The sequence below is a fragment of the Drosophila miranda genome (assembly GCF_003369915.1).
Source record: "Drosophila miranda strain MSH22 chromosome Y unlocalized genomic scaffold, D.miranda_PacBio2.1 Contig_Y1_pilon, whole genome shotgun sequence".
Lineage (NCBI taxonomy): Eukaryota > Metazoa > Arthropoda > Insecta > Diptera > Drosophilidae > Drosophila > Drosophila miranda.
The window spans coordinates 42,703,592-42,724,464 of NW_022881603.1; the positions used below are offsets into that span (position 1 = coordinate 42,703,592).

At 45.4% G+C, this 20,873-nt stretch overlaps 6 protein-coding genes and 1 non-coding gene across 8 annotated transcripts; 4 read left to right on the forward strand and 3 right to left on the reverse strand.

The window, feature by feature from the left end:
- The first annotated feature begins 1,758 nt into the window (after positions 1-1,758).
- LOC108159880 (ornithine decarboxylase antizyme) lies at positions 1,759-5,608 on the forward strand. Its single transcript, XM_017293493.2, is given in 6 exon segments — positions 1,759-2,039; positions 4,123-4,246; positions 4,249-4,278; positions 4,280-4,331; positions 4,397-4,484; positions 4,486-5,608. Coding segments are annotated over 6 exon segments (720 nt in total). The 5' UTR covers positions 1,759-1,998; the 3' UTR covers positions 4,871-5,608.
- LOC108159881 (small nuclear ribonucleoprotein Sm D3) lies at positions 2,854-3,717 on the reverse strand. The gene is made up of 2 exons (XM_017293494.2): positions 3,234-3,717; positions 2,854-3,159 (listed from the first exon to the last, which is right to left on the reverse strand). Exons 1-2 carry the CDS (start codon positions 3,550-3,552, stop codon positions 3,026-3,028), a joined length of 453 nt encoding a protein of 150 aa, XP_017148983.2. The 5' UTR covers positions 3,553-3,717; the 3' UTR covers positions 2,854-3,025.
- A 1,061-nt stretch (positions 5,609-6,669) lies between the features above and the next one.
- Positions 6,670-7,371, forward strand: LOC108159882 (histidine-rich glycoprotein). The gene is made up of 2 exons (XM_017293496.2): positions 6,670-6,781; positions 6,929-7,371. Exons 1-2 carry the CDS (start codon positions 6,770-6,772, stop codon positions 7,292-7,294), a joined length of 378 nt encoding a protein of 125 aa, XP_017148985.2. The 5' UTR covers positions 6,670-6,769; the 3' UTR covers positions 7,295-7,371.
- Positions 7,372-7,621: 250 nt separating this feature from the next.
- LOC108159883 lies at positions 7,622-8,215 on the reverse strand. Its single transcript, XM_017293497.2, has 3 exons — positions 8,175-8,215; positions 8,039-8,101; positions 7,622-7,966 (listed from the first exon to the last, which is right to left on the reverse strand). The coding sequence occupies exons 1-3, from the start codon at positions 8,181-8,183 to the stop codon at positions 7,796-7,798; spliced, it is 243 nt and encodes an 80-aa protein (XP_017148986.2). The 5' UTR covers positions 8,184-8,215; the 3' UTR covers positions 7,622-7,795.
- A 2,269-nt stretch (positions 8,216-10,484) lies between these two features.
- On the forward strand, positions 10,485-19,662 carry LOC117191931 (pre-mRNA-processing-splicing factor 8-like). Its single transcript, XM_033396678.1, has 15 exons — positions 10,485-10,596; positions 10,797-11,439; positions 11,503-11,718; positions 11,790-12,002; positions 12,065-12,190; positions 12,488-12,907; positions 13,088-13,305; positions 13,389-14,440; positions 14,504-14,696; positions 14,950-15,523; positions 15,590-15,740; positions 15,801-15,977; positions 16,040-16,331; positions 16,398-18,013; positions 18,084-19,662. Exons 2-15 carry the CDS (start codon positions 10,823-10,825, stop codon positions 19,410-19,412), a joined length of 7,194 nt encoding a protein of 2,397 aa, XP_033252569.1. The 5' UTR covers positions 10,485-10,596; positions 10,797-10,822; the 3' UTR covers positions 19,413-19,662.
- Positions 12,237-12,414, forward strand: LOC117192120. The gene has a single exon (XR_004474216.1).
- Positions 19,510-20,522, reverse strand: LOC117191930 (dynein light chain 4, axonemal-like). 2 transcript variants are annotated; one of them, XM_033396676.1, is made up of 4 exons: positions 20,440-20,522; positions 20,162-20,298; positions 20,006-20,089; positions 19,510-19,947 (listed from the first exon to the last, which is right to left on the reverse strand). In XM_033396676.1, exons 2-4 carry the CDS (start codon positions 20,228-20,230, stop codon positions 19,783-19,785), a joined length of 318 nt encoding a protein of 105 aa, XP_033252567.1. In that variant the 5' UTR covers positions 20,231-20,298; positions 20,440-20,522; the 3' UTR covers positions 19,510-19,782. The 2 variants fall into 2 exon arrangements, with proteins under 2 accessions (XP_033252567.1, XP_033252568.1); XM_033396677.1 differs by lacking the exon at positions 20,440-20,522 and having other exon boundaries at positions 19,510-19,694; positions 19,754-19,947; positions 20,162-20,395.
- Between the last annotated feature and the right edge of the window lie 351 nt (positions 20,523-20,873).

The following is a 20,873-nucleotide window of genomic DNA, read 5'->3' on the forward strand; positions in this document are numbered from 1 at the left end:
CCACCGCTTCGACGGTGCTGAGGCTCGAGTCTCTGGTGAAGGCATTGCCGAACAGACGAAACTGACGGGCAGCGGGGTCGCGGTAGAGACGAAGTACAGGCGAAAAGGGAATTGAAACCCCGCGCGTCCCTCGTGCCTTTTGGGTGCTAATGTTAGGACCCGCCATAGAACAGCTTTTTGGTCGCTCATGCAACATCTTGGTATTGTATAATCTTTGATTATATGTACATAGTTAGTTCGATTTATTCTAATTCCGTTGTCTGCTTATCCGAGATTATATAACAATTAAGTACTTTAGTCGACAATCCATTCTGAACAATATGGCAACGCCTCCCACATGCTCCACACATATGCGCTGTTATTTTTTGTTTACTTGCGTCCCTTTCGCTTCTAATTGGAATTATGTGAACAGAAGCAAGCAATTGAAAGTCTCCTGACTTTACAGTTACAGACGGTAGAAGAAACAACAGCACTTAGGCTCCATCAGACTCGCGCTTTTATTATGTCACAAAATGCACGCACACACACGTACCCTTGCTGTATGTACAATAAACAAGGGAAAATTCCATTCGATTCGCCATTGCACTTGATGCTTTACTGCGCGTGCAAGCGAGACAGCGAGAACATGAACAGGCAAACAACCAACAAAGAGCTCTCCCGATTTTAGGTCACCGCTAGCCAGAGCCAGCCCAGCGTGTTCGCTTCTAGATGCTTCGTTAAGGGTGTCCGGGGGTGGTGTTTCGATTTCCCGCCACCATAAGCAACCTCTCAGCTTACACGTTTTAATCTAATCATAGGAGCAACAAGTAATCGTTCTTATCGCTCCTGTTGTTTTGGGCCCGCAATAAATATCGGGCTTCTTTGCTTTGTGACACTGCTTTTGTGTTAAATCTCCACGGTTTGTTTGCATATTTCGCCTCTTTTTATTGCGTCTTAAGCATGTTTGCACTCGGTGCTGAAATTCCCTATCTCGGAGCACAGCACTGCTCCTCCAATATTTGCGGACGCTGTCACGCTGTCATCTGTTTGACAATGTTACACATGCGATTTATCTAGAGATCTAATCTGCATCGGGTACTACAATGCTTTGTTTATTTAGTTGCTGCACGGGGCTCTGCAGGGACAAATAGCCCATTTCTACCTGCATATCATATTTGTGTGCCGTATTATATTACTTGGCGGTGCCATGTGATTGCCGCAATAGGTTAGTTTTAAAACATGCCTTTGCTGTATCTCGAACAATAAAACGGAAAATGGACAATGGTTTACCGTTTGCGTGTGTGCAATCTAGACATTGAGAGCCGTAATCGCGTTGAAACTTGTTTATGGTTGAGTTGGTTGTTAAATTTCGATTGAGTTGGCATTGTTTTTGTTATCGCAGATTATTTATATTGATTTGCGCGAAGCGTCGCACACGTGCTGCAGAAAAGCTCTCGCCCCAAATTTACCACAAATAAATCTTGAGCTTGGCAAAAACAAAGCTAATTTCTGTAATTATTTCTCCGATATTTATTGCTCGAGTTTTCAAGTGTTATTTACGTAGAAGGGCCTACATTTGACGGCGTTTAGCAATGCAAACGTACTTAGAATTATTTCCACATTTTGTATTTGTCATTTCGGGAGGGGACTCTGTTTGACCTTGGAACAGACAGAGGCCTCTATTAAACCTGAGGAAAGTTCTTCGTACCAGCTTCCACTTCAAATAGTATGTGTACCTATTGATCGGCAGCAGGCCATTTATCTCATGTATGTCGTCAGTTGCCAGCCAACGCTCAACGCTGCGCCACGGGAAACAATTCAGCTTCAGACAAGAGAACAAACGCAAACGGAGGGAGAAAACTGAATCCGGATAAGATCTTTCGATGTAAACCCCAAGCCTCAATAAGGAACACCAGCAACTAATCTGTGATAAGAAAACCGTTAAGTGGAAGCCAACTGAAGCTGTGATTGCTTTCCGTACAAATAGCTACGCCAATTGTGCCCAGCCCATCCATCTCCATGACATCGACCAACATGCAGCCAGAGCGCCTGATTCAGTGGTACGTCCAACCCCTTAATAGGTACATATATCATTCGATGGCATTACAGTGAAACCCCATCTGTTTCTATCTTTTTGATGTCCATGCTTCCGAGAATTGCATCCAGTGGGATATTACACTGTCACCTCTTCGCCCGCTCCTGTGGGGGTAAGACTCGGAGCTTTCGCTCTGACTGGCCATCATTCTCAATTTGAAATGCCTTGCCAAGTGCGTAGTTTGCCGATTTAATTGGTTGGCGGGCATGGATGAGAAAAACAAAATACTTTGCATATTTCCCCGTATGCCCGGTCAGCCGGCAAGCAATAATACATTCATACATATGTACATAGGTGGTGTGCTTTTTTGTGCTGTCCCGTTCCGTCCCGTCCCCCTTAATGTTCGACTAACAATCGAGAAGAACACAAAACACGAATGCGAATAGGTGAATAAAGAGAGCTGTCCGTCGACAGTCAACGTACCAATTTAATACTGTCATGGAATTCCTCTCTTTGTATAATATTCGACGTTGCGCAGAACTAACCAAATGTGTTCCAAAATCCACTAACAGTTGTATATCTGTCTGGGCTAATCTGTCTCTTGTCTGTCGTCCCCTTCCCTTTTCTGTATAATACTGAACGAATAGTGAAATAAAGAGAGCTATCCGTCGACAGTCAAGTTAATCAGATTGTAATACTGTCATGGAATTGCTCTCTTTGTATAATATTCGAAAAGCGCCGACACATGTGCATAGTTTCGTAACTTGTACTTCGTCCAAACGGTGGCTGGCTTAACTACTTTTCTTCCTGTTCTGCAGGCCACAATAATACAATAAGGCTGGTTTTTATATTCAAGGTTCTTTCTGTATTAATAGCAAAAGTTATCTTCTTGATTCACAAAATACATAGTTTACAATTGTGTTGCCTTTCAACAATTTCGCCCCGCCCGCTAATAATAGAACGCCCTCAACTTAAATAATAGTAATGCATAGTTTGAATCCTTGAGTTGCCTTACAAACCGCCGCGTCCACGTCCGCCGGTGGGTCCGCCTTGCCAAGCTCCACGTCCGCCACCGCCTGGAGCAACAGGAGGTCCGCCACTACCTCGTCCTCCGCCCGGAGGTCCGCCTCTGCCCCGACCTCGAGCTGGAAATCGACCAAACGTTAATATGCAAGCTGAAGTGACGCACCGCACGGCAAAACAAAAGCCGCCTACTCACCTTGTGCACGCAGAATGGCCGCCTTGCCGCGGCCGGCCGTTCCTCCCAGGCCCTTCCCCGTCTGTTTCTTGAACATCGGTGCGTTCTTTAACATGTCTGGAAGGATCAGAAAACGGTTTTTCGAGCCACGAATGTAGACATTCTCCAAATTGCCGGTGCGTCCATCGCGGTAGGTGACTGTAATCTGTGTCATTTGGCAATTCATGTTGTCTTCGGCTTCGATGAGTTTGCCGCGGTACACTTCGCCGGTAATCGTCTCGCAAGTGATTATGTGGCCCTCGGCCTCATGTAAAACCTTAATGGGCACACCGATTGACATTTTTGCGTTATTTTTATGTGTTTTCCGAACGTTTTTAGCTTTTAATTATTGATTTTTCTGCAGTTCGACGCTGATGAAATATTTTTACGAATTTTCTTTTCTCAAACGTTTACGAGACGAGTGTCTGTGTGTGTATGTGTCTGGCGCGGTTTTGACAGCTGCCAGCCGCCATGTTGTGCGCGTGAGCGCAGGGTGGTATTAGCCTCACGACATTCACGGCCCTATCGATATATTTTTATCGTTAGTCAGCCCTCGACTTAGATAAGGGCGCGAGCGTATCTAATCTTTGAAATATAAACACGTACTTGTTAATGCACATACATACGTTCTTTTGTCGTGAGTGGAGATTATTAAATAAATTGCTTTTATATTGCTGATAAGAGTACTGTCGTTGTGGCTATTACTTTGCCCTCAGCTATTGCGCCGTTAAGCAGTGTTTCTCGCCACCAATTAACTCCAAAATGATTTGGTAAATTTTGCCTCTACAAAATCGACGAAGGCACACTCCATTCAGTAGAGGGACTAAAACTAATTTTTGTATTTTTAATGTGCTCCTCTTCTCGTCCATAGCGACCCAATGTTTAGTAGTATTGTTAGAAGAGATTTTAATGATAGCGGAATTGCCGATGGCAAGTTCCGCACCATTTCGACTTCGTCTTGCGCCACGAACATGTCGAATGAGTCCTACCGCATCTCTCTCTTGGCGTAGGGCCTCTGTGGTGGTCCTGATGTCCCTGTCCACCACAGAACAGATCACGATAGGGCATCGCTCTTAACGGGTAAGCCCTGCAAATGGAGAAGGAGATTTGTGTTCCTCAGCTGAATTTTTTCATTTATTTCACAGGCTACAGCCGTGAGTCTTCGGTCGACTCGGCTGGTGGCAGCTTGTACGAGGTCAGTTCCCGGTCTTCGCCGCCCTCCTCCAGGAGGGTACTGCCAAGAGGTACTGCGCCAGATCTTGCAGCATGACCAACCGGTGCAGATTTCCATCAAGCTGCATGTGACCGAAGACCAGTATACGAATTGGATGTCGATTTTGAACCCAGTCAACAACATGCTTTATGTCGCCTTCCCCAAGGATTTACCACCAGCTGGCTCCAAGGAGACCTTCCTCTCCTTGCTGGAGTTTGCCGAGGATAAGCTTGAGGTGGACGGCATTGTAATGGCCATGCGCAAAGACCATCCGGAGCGCACACGTTTGATTGAGGCATTTTTGTTTATGGGTTTTAAGCCAATGTCTAGAAAGGCACCACAGGCCCCACCATCGGCCATAAATGACAAGGATAACTTCTATTTTCTCTACACCATCGAGGGGTAGTTCTACGGCGCGAGAAACGATTTCCGAAGCAAACCATAACGTTTACATTATAACAACTCTAATATGTATATCCACAAACTGCAATATACGTAGCAGCATCCCCAGATATCACGCCACCCAACATATACATACATATGACCACTGACGACATATTGTCCCCAATGTGTTCAACGAAAGCAAACATTTTATTCAAATCTTGGTGTATATGTACAGAGCGGCCCGAATTATTGTGGTAGTCGTTCTATAATTCCCACTACTAATCTATTTGCGCAAGCCACGTTAAGAGCAAGCTAAATTGTCGTAAACTATTACATCAAACTACAACCCAAAAATATTCAGCGAAAATGTAAAAAAAAATTAAAAACTAAAAAATGTAAAAAAAAAAAACAACAATGTATTAATCATAAGTTTATTTGTGAATTAACCAATATTTTTGGATTTATGTTTTCACTTTTTGTTTATATCCATGTTTTTTTTCAATCAGTTTATTTCATTTATTACTTATATTTAACCATTTGGGAATGAATCATACAAGTAGTCCCATGTTTTTTGTATACTATCAAATATTTAATTTATATTTTTATTAACATTTTGTACACCGTTTTGCGAAGAGAATGAGAAACAGCTGCAAAGGAGCACTCAAAGGGAAACACACATATTCATGTATAAGCTAGTGCACCTACGCCAGTAAATACATACTATATATGCAGATACAATATTAATAAAACTATAAAACAATAGATTCAACAAAAAAATCAATCAAATGGGAGTAATTGTTAGCTTCGCACTAACGTGCGTATGTTCGTATCGATAATAACGCAGGGGGCCAAATACGCAGTAAAATTCTCAAGTGGTTCACTTCTCATTACCTTCTGATTTTAATATTACAACCAATCCCGAGTCAGCGCTAACAGTGGAATGCAACGCGTGCCCATACCCGTAAAATAGTCCATTGAGATCGATGAGCCCAGTAGGATTGTCCTCTTCTAGATTGTCCTTAGTCCAGGCTGGGCTTGATTTTCCTTCAGAAGAATTTACTGCCTACGGATCTGATCGATCTGATCGCTGCACCTATGGAGACACCCCCTATTATCAAAAAATGGGGAGGGACAGTTTGTATCTTTTGCTTTGGATTGACCAATCCAAAGACAAAACCATAGCCCGCTGTGAACTAAGAATTACTCATAGGTCTCGCAGTTTGTGGAAGAGCATTCATTTGTATTGTATTTATATTCTTTCTTCCTGTTGAAGTGTCGTGATTTATTTGAAGAAAGGAAATCATATCCACATAAAATGGAGCTGGTCATATTAAACATTTTTATGTTTTTTTATAGCTTTTGAGCAATTTACCGTTTGGAACTGCAGTGATATCTTTTAAGCTTTTTCCGATTACCTTCAGATTTCGGCAAGTACAAATAATTTCTAAGCGTCCTAACAGATGAGATGGCCCGTGGGAAAATAACAATATTCTGCGTACATTCGTGCACGCATGTGTATACGAGTATATGTATGCACAAACGGTATACATATATATTTATTTATTTATGTGTCGCTTTAAAGTTTTTAAGCTCTAGAGCAAATTCCTCTGCTGTTGTACATTGGAAAATTCAACGACTCCATATTGTTATATACATAACATGTACATATTTATGTACTCCTCACAGCACATATATTGAGTTTATATGCGATAAAACTCTGACGAGCTCAACTAAAATATATGTACATATGAGGTTCCGAGCAGAGAGTCGTGTATACCGGGGTATATAACAGATAACTATATAACCTGGAATGAAAGAGTTTCCGAAAAACAGTCGAGTCTCGAACGTCAAATCGCTTGCACCACTCGACGCAGAAACCTTGTAAAGCTGACCGACAGCATACACAATATATAGCGATACAATGTTCAAGGAGGTAAGTGTTTGATGTGACCGGGAAAACGGAAAGAGATGGGACGGGCCCTTATCTTATCAACATAGATAAGCGTTTGCTTGACTTTCAATCCTTTTTTTCGATTTTTTTTATTTGAATCACTTTGATTGTATTCGATCGCTACTCCAGATTATTATATTGGCAACGCTTTTGGCGGCCGTGGCCCTGGCTATGCATCCGGTAGAGGAAAACCAACACCATCGTCAGCTGGCCCACCATACTCGCAACGGGCATCTGAAGACAGTTAAACATCATTCACACGATCAGGAGCACATCCAACATGGCAAGCTCGCAGTTCCTCCGTTCGCTTCACACGTCCACAAGCAGTACACCCAATCCGCGTCACACAAGAAGCCCGGACAGAGTAAGGCAACCAAGTCAGTGAAGGGCCAAAAGAAGCATCGACACCTGCATGCTCCCAGCAATCAACGCAACCCGTCGCATGATGGCAACCACCACCAGAAGCGCCACTCGGGATCGCGTCGCCATTTTTAGCCAGTAAATTCTTTGTACGTAAGATGTATCCATAGGCCACAATAAAGCTGTAGCAGCAGTAGTTGAATTCACGAAAATTTGTTATTTCGCACAACCTTTTTTGAATGCGCGAAGATTGGTTGCGTTGGCTGTGTGTGCCGTATAAGCATTGGCTGGGAAAAGTCCAAGCAAGTCCCCTGCTCCAGGTCGGGTCGGGGGTTTCAAATGTGTAATTACGCTTGGCCAACCCGGCTTTCTGTTTATGTTTCTTCGGAAGCGCTGGCAGTCTCGAAAGCCGGTTTTGGCGAGCTAAGTGTAGCAAAAATAATAAAGCATACATATATATAAGATGTTTTGCTTTTATTGCGATTATGCCGGGGCGGTGTTAATTGTTTCTGGGGTCAAAAACTTCATCCCAAATGCCAGTATTTTTGGTACGTTTACACAATTTCTTTGGTTACAATAGCGGTCAAGCCGCTATTGTTCATTTAAGGGTGTTCATAGAGTAGAGTGGGATTAGCCTTAGCCCCAGACTGGATAAATTGGTGGACGATAGTAAGTTCCGTAGGTGCGATATCTACCGTAGCCGCTGTATCCTCCGTACTCCCTCCGCGCTGGAATAGGAGCCGCATAGTAGCCATAGCCGATAGAGTCGGCAGTAGAGAGGTCCCCCTCGGACATGGAAATTTTCCTCTTGGAAGAAACAAATCGATCTACGTTGAATTGGTCCGCATAGTGTGGTATAAACTATAATTTTGCACTTACTCCCACAGGTCCGGCATATGTAGATGATGCTAAAAGAGCCAGCATTGAAAGCACAGCAAATGTCTGTAAGCAAAACGGAACATAGAATGTTTTACACCCATTTACGTATTTACAACCTTTTCTCTCGTCATCAGACCTTTGTCATTTTTAAAGATTTAACGACTTGTTCCCGGCAAAGCTCTGTTTTTCAACTGTGATTGCAACCAACAAGCTTACAATATTTATAGTGTTCACAACAGTCCGGAGATCGATTTTACACATGATCATTGATTTGGCAAAGACTGGGAGTTCTGGAATAGACGTTATCCCAATCAGGGTCATGAAGATACATATCTTGACAAGTTAATTATAATTAATAATTTTTTAGACATATGTATTCTCCGATGGGGCATTAACAAATTTGGCACAATGAATTTAGTACTTAAAAACCTGGTTGGTCTTGATTATTCTGATTTTATAACAACGATGGCCCGGTTGACAACATTTAAATGCTTGTCGTTCACATTCAAAAAATTTATATTTGGCGCGCACCACTCGAATCCAGTTGATAGTATCGATAACAGAACTTGAATCGGGTAAGGACCTCTTTTACCCGGTTGACGCAAACATGTTGCTAATTCCATGTTCACATAGCCTGGGGGAAATGGATGTTATAGAACTGAGAAAATATTTGTCATCCCAGGCTCTAATTAATGCAGAAACTAGTCAGTCTCTGTTTTTAAACGATATTTTGAAATTATTCTTCTTCTTACAGATACCAAGAACTGTTACTGGGATCAGGATTTATAAACAAGAATCTAATCAAATGCATGCAAAACAAAAAAAATGCAATCTAAGACCAGGTCTTTATTAATTACAAATGTTTATACCAGGACCTGTTCTATCAACCAGGACAACAAATAAGTCCAAATATTAGCAACATTGACGTCACAGCACTGCGACTGAAACCGTGTTTTTGTCAAAACAAAAAATATGCAAGTACTTAAAAGTAGTTAATCCTGATTAAAATTGATTCATCAATCATATAAAATGATCTGGGCAAAACTGAGAGATCTATATAGCTGGGAATATTCGACGGAAGATAATAAACGAGTATTTATTGGTGAATAACCGGTTGACAACATTGATAACCGGCAACATTAATTCTCATACCCTAGGGAAAAGGATGTCATAGAGTTGAGAAAATGTTTTTCATCCCAGGCTCCGTAGGTATCAGGATCGAGATAAATATATACAAGATACTAACAATATACATGAATATGTCTAAAGAATATAAATTTGAGAAAAGGTCTTTATAAATTACGATTCATCTTCATATGAAATTAACGAAATTGGGTGTACAAAGGCTATACACGCATCATTTCTTCAAATACCAGCAACACTGAGACTGTTTTTTTTTTTGTTGAACTATTTTGTTTATGCCTTTATTTTAGACAAAATACAATAAAAGTAAGTACTAAAAACTAACCAATTGTGTAGAAAATTTATTCATCAATGGGCTAAAATTATGTGGGCATGGCTGAATTTGCTATATAGCTAGTAATATTCTACGGTTGACAACATTGATTACCGGCAACATTAATTCTCATACCCTGGGGAAATGGATGTTATAGAATTGAGAAAATGTTTGTCATCTAATGTACCAATATAGGCCAAAACTATTCAGTCTCTGTTTTAAAGGTATTTCAACGATATTTTGAAGGTAGTGGTCCACTTACAGAAACCAAGAATGGGTATCGGGATCGAGATTTATTTACAAGACCCTAATCATATGCATTAATATGTCTAAAACATAACAATCTGTGATAATTTATATATTAATAGCGTTTTAAAACAGCTTGGAAAAACTGTTTCTTCATATATTTTAACGAAATAGGGTATAACTGAACACAAACTCCGGTTGGCGTGACATTTCATACGCACTTACGTTACATTCCATACTCACTTACGTTGCCACTGTTTTTTTGTTGACCTTTTTTGTTTAAACCTTGTTTTCTACACTATTCAATAAAAGAGAGTACTTAAAAGTAGTCAATCAGGTAGAAAATGTATTCATTAACGGCCTAAAATTATGTGGGCAGAACTAAGGGTTTTAGTTAGGCAGCATTATTCAACGGAATAAAGAAATTGAGCAATTGGAACGATTTTTCTCTTACGTTTCATTTGTTTGACCTTTTTCGCTAAAACCTTTTTTTACGCAAAATGCAATAAAAGCAAGTAATTAAAATAAGCCAGTTAAGTACAAAATTGATTAATTAATCGGATAAAATTATGTGGACATGCCTAAATGTTTTATATAGCTATTAATGTTCCACAGAAGATCAAAAATGAGGAATATGTATAATAGTACTTGAGCTCGTAATTATATTTACGGTATATTTTTAAAGTAAGACGGTATGTTTCGGTATTTTTCGAAGGGTCGGACCGTATAATTTTTAACGATAAATCCACGGTCGCACTAGAAATGGCTGCCGCATTGAAAAAATTTTGCAAAACCGGGAAAATTGTTAATTGTTAATTAATTGTTGGTGAAGCAGTAAATTGAAGGTGTAATCTGGGTAAGTGACGGTTTGGGAAGAGTGTCTCTTTTCATTTAAGACTAAAATTTGTGCTCACACCTTTGTGGCATTTCTGCGTGGTGAAAATCGCAAAAGCCGCTGGTGGCGGCGGCATCGACGTTTCGCTCTGAGAAAACGTGTACATAAGTACATGTGCATTTGTGTCATACTAAATGTTCTATCCTTTACCGAACGAACAGGTCTGGGCATTGCTTGCAACTAAAAGATGTCCATTCCGCCGTACATGATACCGCAAAATGCATGGGCCGCTCAATTGATGGCCCAGCAGGCATACGCGGCTGCACACGCACAGCAGGCACAATTGCAGGCGCAGCAGCAGATGGCCAACCAGATACAACAAATACCGCCACCAGGAGCACCCTCACCGCCAGCCAGCGGCCATTCTAGTGGCATACCAATTCCGGCCGGAGTCCAGGGGCAGTCTGGGCTGGGGCAAATTCCCACGCCAAAGCCGGACATACTTACGGAGGATAAACTGCAGGAGAAGGCGCTAAAGTGGCAGAATCTGCAGGCCAAGCGTTTCGCTGAGAAGCGAAAGTTCGGCTTCGTCGACACACAGAAGGAGGACATGCCGCCGGAGCATATAAGAAAAATTATACGCGATCATGGTGACATGACCTCGCGCAAGTATCGCCATGACAAGCGGGTTTATTTGGGCGCTCTGAAGTACATGCCACATGCAGTGCTGAAGCTGCTGGAAAATATGCCCATGCCATGGGAGCAGATCCGGGACGTACAGGTGCTGTACCATATCACTGGTGCCATAACCTTTGTTAACGAAATACCATGGGTTATTGAGCCGGCTTACATTGCTCAGTGGGGGTAAGACGTAGACGATTTCCTAAATGGGATTTATGCTCATGTCAAAAATGATTTTCTCACCAGAACAATAGGGATAATGATGCGTCGCGAGAAGCGTGATCGTCGCCACTTCAAGCGTATGCGATTTCCGCCGTTTGACGATGAAGAACCGCCGCTGGACTATGCGGACAACGTACTGGATGTGGAGCCATTGGAAGCCATTCAAATTGAGCTCGATAATGATGAAGACAATGCCGTGTTCAAATGGTTCTACGACCATCGTCCCCTCGTAGACACGCCGTGAGTTCTATCCTAAGTAAATTGATTCCGTATCGTGTAATACCGCTGCGCCATTCTGACCACCATTCCAGCTATGTGAATGGGTCCACCTACCGCAAGTGGAATCTGTCCCTGCCTCAATTGGCTACTCTTTATCGCCTGGCGAACCAGTTGCTCACGGACCTGGTCGACAACAACTTCTTTTACCTATTTGACCCGAAGAGTTTCTTTACCGCGAAGGCTCTGAACATGGCCATCCCGGGCGGGCCCAAATTCGAGCCACTCATCAAGGATAATAATGTTGGGTAACGACGGCATTTTCCAACGCCACATTTTGGTCCTTGCTTAAACCCGTTTTTCCTTCCAGCGATGAGGACTGGAACGAGTTCAACGACATAAATAAGGTGATCATCCGCCAACCGATTCGCACGGAGTATCGTATTGCTTTTCCCTACCTGTACAACAATATGCCGCACTTTGTGCATCTAAGCTGGTAAGTAAGTGGGAGAGAGGGAATGGGTATCTGTGCAACTACTGAATTTGCGCGTTGCTTGAGGCGTTGCCAGTTGAGAACTTCACTGGAAACGTTTCGCATCGCGGTAGATAAACGACACACTCCCAGCTTACCACTAATTTAGCGATTAAAGGGAGTTGCAATGAATATGTTCGTGACGATTGAACAGCATAAATCGTGGCTGCTGATACTTGCATACACTGGAACAGGGCGAGAATGCTTCTAGGATTCTCCGCCAAGATTTTACTATTTCGCATGTTTATGTTTTACTTTCAGGTATCACACACCCAACGTGGTCTACATCAAGACTGAAGATCCCGATTTGCCTGCGTTTTATTTTGATCCGCTCATCAATCCCATTTCGCATCGCAATGTAAATTCCAAGCTGCAGGAACCCCTGCCTGATGACGATGATGACTTTACGCTCCCGGATGAAGTGCAGCCGTTCCTGCAGGACACGCCGCTCTACACCGACAACACCGCCAATGGAATTGCTTTGCTATGGGCTCCGCGCCCTTTCAACATGCGTTCCGGTCGCTCCCGTCGAGCCATTGATGTGCCGTTGGTCAAGTGCTGGTACAAGGAGCACTGTCCACCTGGACATCCGGTCAAGGTGCGCGTCAGCTATCAGAAATTGCTGAAATATTATGTACTAAATGCTCTGAAGCACCGAAAGCCCAAGCCGCAAAAGAAACGGTAAGATATATATTTCAATTAAAATCGGTTCCTGAGGGTACAATGCATGAATCTCCTCAGCCGAGTCGATCGATCGATGTTCGTGTTTATCCTTCCGTAAAGGCACCGTTCTTGACAGACTCAAAAGCTGTTGCTAGTAGCTAGTCATAGTCATATTCTAATATATATTCTCATTTGTAGATACCTGTTCCGGTCCTTCAAGGCCACAAAGTTCTTCCAGACCACCACGTTGGATTGGGTTGAGGCTGGATTGCAGGTGTGCCGTCAGGGATACAACATGCTAAATCTCTTGATTCATCGCAAAAATCTTAACTATTTACATCTGGACTATAATTTCAACTTGAAGCCGGTCAAGACATTGACTACCAAAGAGCGCAAAAAGTCACGTTTCGGCAACGGTAAGTTGTTGGGATACTCGTAACTCTATAGGATTCTCTATAGGATATATCAGATTGATTGGAGTGTGTTTTCTGTATTTTAGCGTTTCATTTGTGCCGAGAGATCCTGCGTCTGACCAAGCTCATCATCGACTCCCACGTGCAGTATCGCTTGAATAATGTGGATGCTTTCCAGCTATCCGATGGCCTGCAGTACATATTCGCGCATGTCGGTCAGCTCACTGGCATGTATCGTTATAAGTACAAGCTGATGAGGCAGATAAGAATGTGCAAGGATCTGAAGCATTTGATCTACTACCGCTTCAACACGGGACCCGTGGGCAAGGGACCCGGTTGTGGTTTCTGGGCACCCGGATGGCGGGTGTGGCTATTCTTTATGCGCGGCATCACTCCCCTGCTGGAACGCTGGCTGGGAAATCTGCTGTCCCGTCAGTTCGAAGGACGCCACTCCAAGGGCGTAGCCAAAACCGTGACCAAGCAGCGCGTCGAGTCGCACTTCGATCTGGAGCTGCGAGCCTCTGTTATGCACGACATCGTGGACATGATGCCTGAGGGCATTAAGCAAAACAAGGCTCGCACCATTCTGCAGCATCTGTCGGAGGCTTGGCGCTGCTGGAAAGCCAACATTCCGTGGAAGGTGCCCGGCCTCCCCATACCCATCGAGAATATGATCCTTCGCTATGTGAAAATGAAGGCGGACTGGTGGACAAACACGGCCCACTACAACCGAGAGCGCATCCGACGAGGTGCTACCGTGGATAAGACCGTATGTAAGAAGAATCTGGGCCGCCTCACTCGTCTCTACCTGAAGGCGGAGCAGGAAAGACAACACAACTACCTCAAGGATGGTCCATACATATCGCCAGAGGAGGCGGTGGCCATCTACACCACCACAGTGCACTGGCTGGAGTCCCGTCGCTTTGCGCCCATCCCATTCCCTCCGCTGTCCTACAAGCACGACACAAAATTGCTGATCCTTGCACTCGAGCGACTAAAAGAGGCCTACAGCGTGAAGTCGCGCTTGAATCAAAGCCAGCGTGAGGAGCTTGGTCTCATCGAACAAGCCTACGATAATCCTCACGAGGCATTGTCTCGTATCAAGCGTCATCTGCTGACGCAGCGGGCTTTCAAAGAGGTTTGTCACAGCAATTTCTTGATCGATTGATCTTCGATCTATAGATTTTGACTTCGATTACAGGTGGGGATAGAGTTCATGGACCTGTACAGCCATCTGATACCCGTGTATGAGGTGGAACCGCTGGAGAAGATCACGGACGCATATCTCGACCAGTACCTCTGGTACGAGGCAGACAAGCGGAGGCTCTTTCCCCCCTGGATCAAGCCCAGCGACACAGAGCCCCCGCCGCTCCTGGCCTATAAGTGGTGTCAAGGTAGAAGCTAGATAAGAAAAAAAGTTTTTATTTCCCGGATACCTGGGTATCCAGGAATCCAGACCGTGGGCATTTTGGGTGTGTGATTTGTGGCGAAGTGATATGCATTTGATCATCCCCTTGTTGCAAACCTCACGCCAAAGTTGATACCCACAACTACACTCTCAGATAATGATCATGTGAACTAAAACAGAAACGAAGGTGAAGCTAGCCCTGGCCTAAAGCAAGAACGATTTTATTTTCCTTCATCTAGGCATCAACAATCTTCAGGAGGTCTGGGATGTGGGCGAGGGCGAGTGCAATGTGCTGCTGGAGTCGCGCTTTGAGAAGCTATACGAGAAGATTGACTTGACCCTGCTTAACCGCCTTCTGCGCCTGATCGTGGACCATAATATCGCCGATTATATGACGGCCAAGAACAATGTTGTGATCAACTACAAGGACATGAACCACACCAACAGTTATGGCATCATCCGTGGCCTGCAGTTCTCCTCGTTCATAACGCAATACTATGGCTTGGTTCTGGACCTCCTGGTGCTGGGCCTGCATCGATCCAGCGAGATGGCCGGACCTCCGCAAATGCCCAATGATTTTCTTACCTTTCATGACTCAGTCACGGAGACGGCACATCCTATTCGACTGTATTGTCGCTACGTCGATCACATACACTTGTTTTTCAGATTCTCGGCGGAGGAGGCGCGAGACCTCATCCAGCGGTATCTCACCGAGCATCCCGATCCCAACAATGAAAACATTGACGAATACCATAACAAGAAATGCTGGCCCCGCGATGCTCGTATGCGTTTAATGAAACACGACGTCAATCTGTTAGTTTTCCAAGTACAAAAATACTTTTAGACATGTGTCTTATGTAATTTCTTATGTATTTGCAGAGGCCGCGCCGTCTTCTGGGACATTAAGAACCGCTTGCCGCGCTCTGTTACCACCATTGGCTGGGAAAGCACCTTTGTTTCGGTCTATTCCAAGGACAATCCGAACTTGCTGTTCAACATGAGCGGCTTTGAGTGTCGAATCTTGCCAAAGGTTCCTATAGCTCCAATCCATAATCCAGGTTCGGCTAATAATTAACTTTTCTTCACGTAGTGTCGCACCCAAAACGAAGAGTTCACACATCGCGATGGCGTGTGGAATCTGCAGAACGAAATAACCAAGGAGCGCACAGCTCAATGCTTCCTGCGTGTGGACGATGAATCGCTGGGACGCTTCCACAATCGCGTGCGCCAGATCTTGATGGCTTCCGGTTCCACCACGTTTACAAAGGTAACTATTTTAGACTCGGAGTACTAGAACTGTACGGTTTGAACGGTTCTATTGCTCTTCAGATTGTTAACAAATGGAACACGGCCCTCATTGGCCTGATGACGTACTTCCGCGAGGCTGTTGTCAATACCCAGGAGTTGCTGGATTTACTGGTCAAGTGTGAGAACAAGATTCAGACGCGCATCAAGATTGGCCTTAACTCGAAAATGCCCTCGCGCTTTCCGCCCGTCGTTTTCTACACCCCAAAGGAGCTGGGAGGTCTCGGCATGTTGAGCATGGGCCACGTTCTCATTCCGCAATCCGATCTGCGCTGGTCCAAGCAGACGGATGTGGGAATAACCCACTTCCGATCGGGTAGGTTCAATTTGAATGTGTCCAAGTGATGATTTTTTCCTAATGCCTTTGGATTTTCATTTGAAGGCATGTCCCATGACGAGGATCAGCTTATTCCGAATCTGTATCGCTACATTCAGCCGTGGGAGAGTGAGTTCATCGATTCGCAGCGCGTCTGGGCGGAGTATGCGCTGAAGCGCCAGGAGGCAAATGCTCAGAACCGTCGCCTCACGCTGGAGGACCTCGAGGACAGCTGGGATCGGGGTATTCCTCGGATCAACACGCTTTTCCAGAAGGACCGCCACACTCTGGCCTATGACAAGGGCTGGCGCATACGCACCGAGTTCAAGCAGTATCAGGTGCTGAAGCAAAACCCCTTCTGGTGGACCCATCAACGCCACGACGGCAAGTTGTGGAACCTGAACAACTATCGCACGGATATGATCCAAGCGCTGGGCGGCGTGGAGGGAATTCTCGAGCACACTCTGTTCAAGGGCACCTATTTCCCCACCTGGGAGGGTCTGTTCTGGGAGAAGGCCTCTGGCTTCGAGGAGTCCATGAAGTACAAGAAACTGACCAATGCACAGCGCTCTGGTCTGAATCAGATCCCGAATCGTCGCTTCACACTCTGGTGGTCGCCGACGATCAACCGCGCCAATGTCTATGTGGGCTTCCAGGTGCAGTTGGATCTGACTGGCATATTCATGCATGGCAAAATTCCGACGCTCAAGATTTCGCTGATTCAAATTTTCCGTGCCCATTTGTGGCAGAAGATACACGAGTCCATTGTGATGGACTTGTGCCAGGTGTTTGATCAAGAGCTGGACGCTCTTGAAATCGAAACGGTGCAGAAGGAGACGATCCATCCGCGTAAGTCCTACAAGATGAACTCCTCCTGTGCCGACATTTTACTCTTCCCCGCCTATAAGTGGAACGTGTCGCGACCCTCTCTGTTGGCCGACACCAAGGACACCATGGACAACACGACCACTCAGAAGTATTGGCTAGACATTCAACTGCGCTGGGGAGACTATGATTCCCACGATGTGGAGCGTTACGCGAGGGCCAAGTTCCTTGATTACACCACAGACAACATGTCCATTTATCCCTCGCCCACGGGTATCCTGATTGCCATTGATCTGGCCTACAATCTGCAGTCAGCATATGGAAATTGGTTCCCTGGCTGCAAGACTCTCATCCAGCAGGCCATGGCCAAAATCATGAAGGCCAATCCGGCCCTCTATGTCCTGCGAGAGCGCATCCGCAAGGCTCTGCAGCTGTACTCCTCAGAGCCAACGGAACCCTACTTGAGCTCACAGAACTATGGCGAACTTTTCTCAAATCAGATCATCTGGTTTGTCGACGACACCAACGTGTACCGCGTCACCATCCATAAGACATTCGAGGGCAATTTGACAACGAAGCCGATAAACGGCGCAATCTTTATATTCAATCCCCGGACGGGCCAGCTTTTCCTAAAGATTATCCACACTTCGGTATGGGCGGGGCAGAAACGTTTGGGTCAGTTGGCCAAGTGGAAGACGGCTGAAGAGGTGGCTGCCCTGATTCGCTCGCTGCCCGTGGAGGAGCAGCCGAAACAGATCATTGTGACGCGCAAGGGTATGCTTGATCCTCTCGAGGTTCATTTGCTCGACTTTCCCAACATCGTCATCAAAGGCTCTGAGCTGCAGTTGCCCTTCCAGGTTAGTGCCTAGGATGCCCAGCTCTGACATACGGATCTAACTAATCAATTTTTTTATTTTATTTTTTCAGGCCTGCTTGAAAGTGGAGAAGTTTGGTGATCTGATTCTCAAGGCCACCGAGCCCCAAATGGTGCTCTTTAATCTTTACGACGACTGGCTGAAGACAATTTCCTCGTACACGGCGTTCAGCCGTCTCATTTTGATCCTACGAGCCCTGCATGTGAATACGGAGCGCACCAAGATCATCCTAAAGCCAGACAAGACCACTATTACCGTGGCCGATCATTTCTGGCCAACATTGACGGATGAGGAGTGGATCAAGGTGGAGGTGCAGCTCAAGGATCTCATTTTAGCCGACTACGGAAAGAAGAACAACGTGAACGTGGCCTCACTCACACAGTCGGAGATCCGCGACATTATTCTCGGCATGGAGATCAGTGCGCCATCGGCGCAACGTCAGCAGATAGCAGAGATCGAGAAGCAGACAAAGGAGCAGAATCAACTGACGGCGACCACCACGCGCACCACAAACAAACACGGCGACGAGATCATCACTTCCACCACATCCAATTACGAGACGCAGACTTTCAGCTCGAAGACTGAGTGGCGCGTGCGAGCCATCTCTGCCACGAATCTGCATTTGCGAACGAATCACATATATGTCAGCTCCGATGACATCAAGGAAACTGGCTATACTTACATTCTGTCCAAGAACATACTCAAGAAGTTCGTCACCATCTCCGATTTGAGAGCGCAGATTTCGGGATATCTTTACGGCGTAAGTCCGCCGGACAACCCGCAGGTGAAGGAGATTCGCTGCATTGTGATGCCTCCACAATGGGGCACGCACCAGACAATTAACCTTCCCAACACCCTGCCCACCCATCAGTACCTCACGGACATGGAACCGTTGGGCTGGATCCACACGCAGCCCAACGAGTTGCCCCAGCTATCGCCGCAGGACATCACGACCCATGCCAAGATCATGCAGGAGAACTCCAACTGGGACGGCGAAAAGACGATTGTAATTACCTGCTCCTTCACTCCCGGCTCTTGCTCGCTGACCGCTTACAAACTGACCCCGTCGGGCTTCGAGTGGGGCTCTAAGAACACGGACAAGGGAAACAACCCCAAGGGCTACCTGCCTTCTCACTACGAAAGAGTTCAGATGCTGCTGTCGAACAAGTTCCTTGGCTTCTTCATGGTGCCCGCGCAGAGCAGCTGGAACTACAATTTCATGGGAGTGCGGCACGATCCCAACATGAAGTACGAACTGCAGCTGGCCAACCCAAAGGAGTTCTACCACGAACTGCACCGCACGTCGCACTTCCTGCTTTTCTCGAACCTCGAGGATGGTGGCGATGGCGCCGGCGCGGATCGTGAGGATGTCTATGCGTAGGAGAATCGTTCAGGTGTTCGTGTTTTCGTTTTGTGCATACCAACAATTTATGATTTGTGTTTTCAAAATGTTGCCGACTAGGTACATTTCGTAATAAAATTAAATTCTTTTCTCACGAAGCAACATCGAAACGGAAGGAAGGGCTGGGGGTTGCCAAAGTTACCATGGAAATCAGACGTATTGGTCGGTTGGTTCCTTCTTCATCTGTCATCCGCCTTTGCTGCTACTTGTGCGTATTTGAGTCCATTAACTGTACGGTACGCCGTTTGTATATTGTATACGCTTATGTACAACTCAAGTTAATACAAAAATAAACTTCTCTTTGGGAGGTTTCTAGGTACGTTTGATTGATTGGTGACCCGCTCGCTCTCTAAGAGCACTTCCACAGCACAATGGCCAGATTGCCGGCGAAGAATAGGTACAGAATGTTCTCTGTTTCATAGGATACCTCAAAGCCGAATCCCTCGCCAACAACCACATGCCAATAGATGCCAAACTTCTTGTCCATGGTCTCCTTAATGATCTTGGCTGCTTGCTGAAACGAAACAAGCTAACTGTGAAGCTTACCCAATAGGCTTGCCCCCACCACATACCTCGTAGTTTGACGAATACTTCTCGCACGCGGTGATGCTCAGTTCAATGGCCTCCGTTCGCATTTCCTCATTCATGTCCGAGTGCTGCGAGGAAAATCGAATACTGAGGTTAATCTTGCGAACATGCTGTAAGGTTCATTAAGTTGCTCTGCAAACCTTTACTAGAGGATAGACGTGGAGGATTTTCTTTTCACCCTCCTTGCCGCCTTCACCCTCATCGGCCATGGCTTCGATTGACTGAAAATGTCGACTGAACGAACCACGCAAGACTCCTCACACAATCACAGGGCGAACTAATGTAATACAAATTGAGTTAAATTCCAATTTACATGTGACACTCGACCCAAGGTGAAAGGATGTATGTATATATATATATGTATGTATATGTGTCTACTTCTGTTGGGTGAATGTTTATGAATTCTTGTTTTCGTTACTTGTCACGCCAGCACCAGGCCACTAGGACGGGGCTACTTTTGCTACTATGGCAATTCGTTCTTAGATATTGTTCGGTTCGCTGGCCCCCTTGTCAGGAGCGAGGTTCACTTACAACTGACGATGACTCTCCGGCGCCAGCTCCATTAACAAAGCTCTGGGAAGGCAACCGCAGAGTTCCGTAGAGTTTCAGGGTGCCAGAGAGTGGAGTGTAGTGTATGCCGGGTGGATGCATTAATAGCGCAGGCAATTTCGGTATGCGCTGCGTTTGCGCCAAGTCTGCATGTTAAACTCTCCCCTGCTTTCCCCCCACCTTGCTGCATCCCTCTATTGTTGTTTCCGTGCGGGTGCCCCAGCTAGACAGACGACGCGGCGTCGGCGTCTTCATCATCTTGGCGGCAACCCCAATTTTCGCAACGTTTCGCAGTGATAGTGG

What these genes read in the sequence shown, in the direction of transcription:
- LOC117191931 (XM_033396678.1), top strand. Translation starts at nt 10,823, where the DNA reads ATGTCCATTCCGCCGTACATGATACCGCAAAATGCATGGGCCGCTCAA. An exon ending in AATAACCCACTTCCGATCGG is followed by an intron (nt 16,332 to 16,397) that starts GTAGGTTCAATT and finishes TTTCATTTGAAG; the next exon opens with GCATGTCCCATGACGAGGAT. An exon ending in AGCTGCAGTTGCCCTTCCAG is followed by an intron (nt 18,014 to 18,083) that starts GTTAGTGCCTAG and finishes TTATTTTTTCAG; the next exon opens with GCCTGCTTGAAAGTGGAGAA.
- LOC108159881 (XM_017293494.2), bottom strand. Translation starts at nt 3,552, where the DNA reads ATGTCAATCGGTGTGCCCATTAAGGTTTTACATGAGGCCGAGGGCCAC. An exon ending in GGCCATTCTGCGTGCACAAG is followed by an intron (nt 3,160 to 3,233) that starts GTGAGTAGGCGG and finishes GTCGATTTCCAG; the next exon opens with CTCGAGGTCGGGGCAGAGGC.
- LOC108159883 (XM_017293497.2), bottom strand. An exon ending in CATATGCCGGACCTGTGGGA is followed by an intron (nt 7,967 to 8,038) that starts GTAAGTGCAAAA and finishes GTTTCTTCCAAG; the next exon opens with AGGAAAATTTCCATGTCCGA.
- LOC117191930 (XM_033396676.1), bottom strand. Translation starts at nt 20,230, where the DNA reads ATGGCCGATGAGGGTGAAGGCGGCAAGGAGGGTGAAAAGAAAATCCTC. An exon ending in ACGTCTATCCTCTAGTAAAG is followed by an intron (nt 20,090 to 20,161) that starts GTTTGCAGAGCA and finishes TTTTCCTCGCAG; the next exon opens with CACTCGGACATGAATGAGGA. An exon ending in AGTATTCGTCAAACTACGAG is followed by an intron (nt 19,948 to 20,005) that starts GTATGTGGTGGG and finishes GTTTCGTTTCAG; the next exon opens with CAAGCAGCCAAGATCATTAA.